Genomic DNA, 3,015 nt, shown 5'->3' with positions numbered 1-3,015 from the left:
TGGGGCGCGGTAAGGAGGGCCATCGCAGTTCCGGTCACGCCTGTAAAGGTCAAGGCGAAGCCCTGCCGAGACCCCAGACCCCTCCCGCCTCGGCCCCCTCACCTCCTCCCGCGCCAGTGCTGCCCCGCGGCACCGGGGCATCTTGGCGGCGAAGGCGGCAGCCCCGGCCGGGGAGCTGAGGTCCTCTGCAGTGACGGCCAGGAACTCTGCGACGCTGAGCTGCTCGGGCATGGCGGGCGCGTGGTCGGGGCGCCGGGGCTGCCGGAGTGGGGCCCGGGGGTCGCTCGCCGCAGTGCTCTGTGCCGGCCTCCCAGCCCGCCGCGGGCGCCGTCCTGGCCTCCGCGCCGCCCCGCCCCCTCCGCGCCGCCCCGCCCCCGACCGCCTTTGCTCCGCACAGCCGCGTCCCCTCTCGTCCTGGGAGCCCAGACCTTTCCCACTCCACCCGCTTCTCGGCCCCGCCCACGGCCTTCCAGTCTCGCTCCCCACCTTAGCCTGGACCGCCCGTCCCCCGGCCCTCGCGGGCCTCCCAGTCCTGAGAGTCCCGCCCCTGGCCCCTCGCCCGGCTCCTCGGCCCAGCCCTCTGGCCTCCCATCTCCAGAGAGCTCCGCCCCTGGCTCACTTCCCCGCCCTCGGCCCCTCACCCGGTTCCGCGGCCCCGCCCCATGCCTCTCTGCAGGGTGCTTTGGCCTCCCTTTCTTAAAGCTGCCTCTCTCTCGGCGCGTCCACGGCTCTGCCCCTTTGTCCCGCTCCCACGCCTCCGAAGTCACCCTGCCTCCCAAAGCCTCGGTGCCCTATCTCCGCATCCCTCCTTAATGCGCCTTGCGTTTCCCTCTCCTACCCATTAGTTCCCAGTCCTCATGACCTCACCCCTTGAGCTTCACCCTCACACAGCCCCTCGTCTCTCTCCCAAGCCCGGGGTGGTGGCGGGGAGGATCTCGGTGCCCCGCTCCGCCCCGAGTCGCCCCACCCCTCCCTTGCTCCGCATACCCCGCTCTCGGCCTCTGCTCTGCGTGCAGCCAGGGCCGCCCAACCGCCCCTTCGCTCCTCCCCTAAATAGTGTGCCCCGCCTCCAGGGTCTTTGTGGCTCGGCGCCTCGGATAGCTGTGTGATTTGGGGAAAATTACATCCCGTCTTGGAACCTCAGTTTTCTTCTCTGAAAAATGGCAAGTCTAATGCTCACTTGGTTGTGATGTTACGAGGAGGGAACCTTACACGTGCGTGTACCCAATAGGCGCTCAGGAACTGGTTCCCTCTTATCCGGCCTTCTCACCCACACCTTCATTCTTCCTGGGCTCAGTCTCCTGCATTTCACTCCTCAACATGGCTCACCAACCCCACCGGGCTAAAGATTGCCACTCCTCCCCACCCACTATCTTCTGCCTCTTGGGAACCACCTATATATTTGGGTGGATGAGGGATGGTGTTCAGGGTAAAAATCCACTTAGATTTAGTTCAGGAGCCTGAAGTCCTCTGGAAAATATCAGGGAAGCACTGTGGTGAAGAACATTGGCTTTGGAGTCAGGTAGGTCTAAGTCCCCATCCCGGTGCTGCTGTTGACCAGCTGTGTACAAGCTGAGTAAATTGCTTGCTTCTCTAAGCCTGAATTTTCCACCTCTTGAAATGGCCTAATGGTATTTCACCCCACTAAGTGACTGAGAGGATTATGTAGTTTGCGTGAAAAAAAAAAAACAAAAACTGAAAAGATATACACTAAAATATTTCCAGCTGAGGATGTTATGAGTAATTTCTTCTTTTAGCTAATCTGTCTATCCTAACATTTTGGTAATGAATTTATACTATTTGTGGAATAGAATTCAAAGTTGGAAAAAATGTGTACAGTCTGGTGGAGGAGACAAGACCAATAGGCTGTGAAATACAACTCTGGTTCACCCCTAAGTCACTCTGCAACCCACTCTAGCCTGTTTTCAGCCCGAACTACTGCAAACAGTAATTTCATTTTTTGAAAAAGGACCATTTTCCTCGGTGGTCCTCCTCCTCTCTGACTGCTCCTTCTTAGGGCCCTTTCTGAGGTGCACTTCCTCTGCGTGTATCTTAAATGCTGGACCCTCTGCTCTTCTCACTCTACTCAGGCTTCCTGAACACCTTCATCCAACTCCACCAGCTCTCTTTACACCATTGGTGTTGATGTCTCCTGTATTCGACTCCTCTGTAACAAATTAATGCAAACTTGGTGGCTTAAAACGACACATATTTATTCTCTTACAATCCTGGAGGTCAGAAGTCTGAAGTGAGTTTCACTGGACTGAAGTCAAGGTATCAGCAGGGCCACGCTCCCTCCAAATTCTCTAGGGGAGCATCTGTTTCCTCACCTTTTCCAGCTTCTAGAACTGCATTCCTTGCATTCTTTGGCCTGTGGCCAAGTTCCTCCATCTTAAAGGGCATCTTGCTTCTGGGTCATATTACCTTCTTTTCTGTGGTCAAATCTCCCTTGATCTCCAATTTATAAGCACATTTATGGTTACATTTTTGGCCCACCCAGATGATCCAGGATAATCTCCCCATCTCAGGAACCTTAAATTAATCACATCTGCAAAATTCCTTTTGCCATATAAGATAACATTTACAGGTTCCAGGGATTAGGACCTGGGTATCTTTGCGGGCCATTACTGAGCCTACCACATTTTCCAAGGCTGAAGATCTATGTATCCAACCATTTATAGGATGGTTTCATGTGACTATCTCACAGACAGTCTATATGTCCAAAACCAAACTGGGCATCTTGTACCTCCCTTCTGGTCCCAGCTCCTTCTCTCTGTCCCTGTCTTGGTGGAAGGCACCACTGTGCACTCCCTGAGGATCATCCTCCCCAACTCCTTCCACCAACTTACACTCAATCATTATCACTACCTCCTGAATGTCTCACAGATATAGCCACCTTCTCCAGCTCCTGGCCAACCCCAGTCCAGGCCACACTATCTCTTACCTCCTCACCAGTCTCTCTGTGCCCAGTCTTGCATATCTGATCTGTTGCTCCCCTGGTTAGAACTCTTCAAT

General features: G+C 55.1%; 1 protein-coding gene across 1 annotated transcript in view; it reads right to left on the bottom strand.

Annotated features, from left to right (window-relative positions):
* The window catches only part of ASAP3 (ArfGAP with SH3 domain, ankyrin repeat and PH domain 3), a 32,134-nt gene extending 31,807 nt beyond the window's left edge, over nucleotides 1-327 (bottom strand). The window contains exon 1 of the mRNA XM_082652484.1: nucleotides 103-327. Within this exon, the coding sequence (XP_082508610.1) occupies nucleotides 103-231 (129 nt within the window). The 5' untranslated portion in view covers nucleotides 232-327. The remainder of the gene's footprint in view (nucleotides 1-102) is intronic.
* Nucleotides 328-3,015: the final 2,688 nt, after the last annotated feature.

Source organism: Grampus griseus, assembly GCF_964374135.1.
Source record: "Grampus griseus genome assembly, chromosome: 1".
NCBI lineage: Eukaryota > Metazoa > Chordata > Mammalia > Artiodactyla > Delphinidae > Grampus > Grampus griseus.
This window is presented reverse-complemented; position numbering and strand designations above follow the sequence as displayed.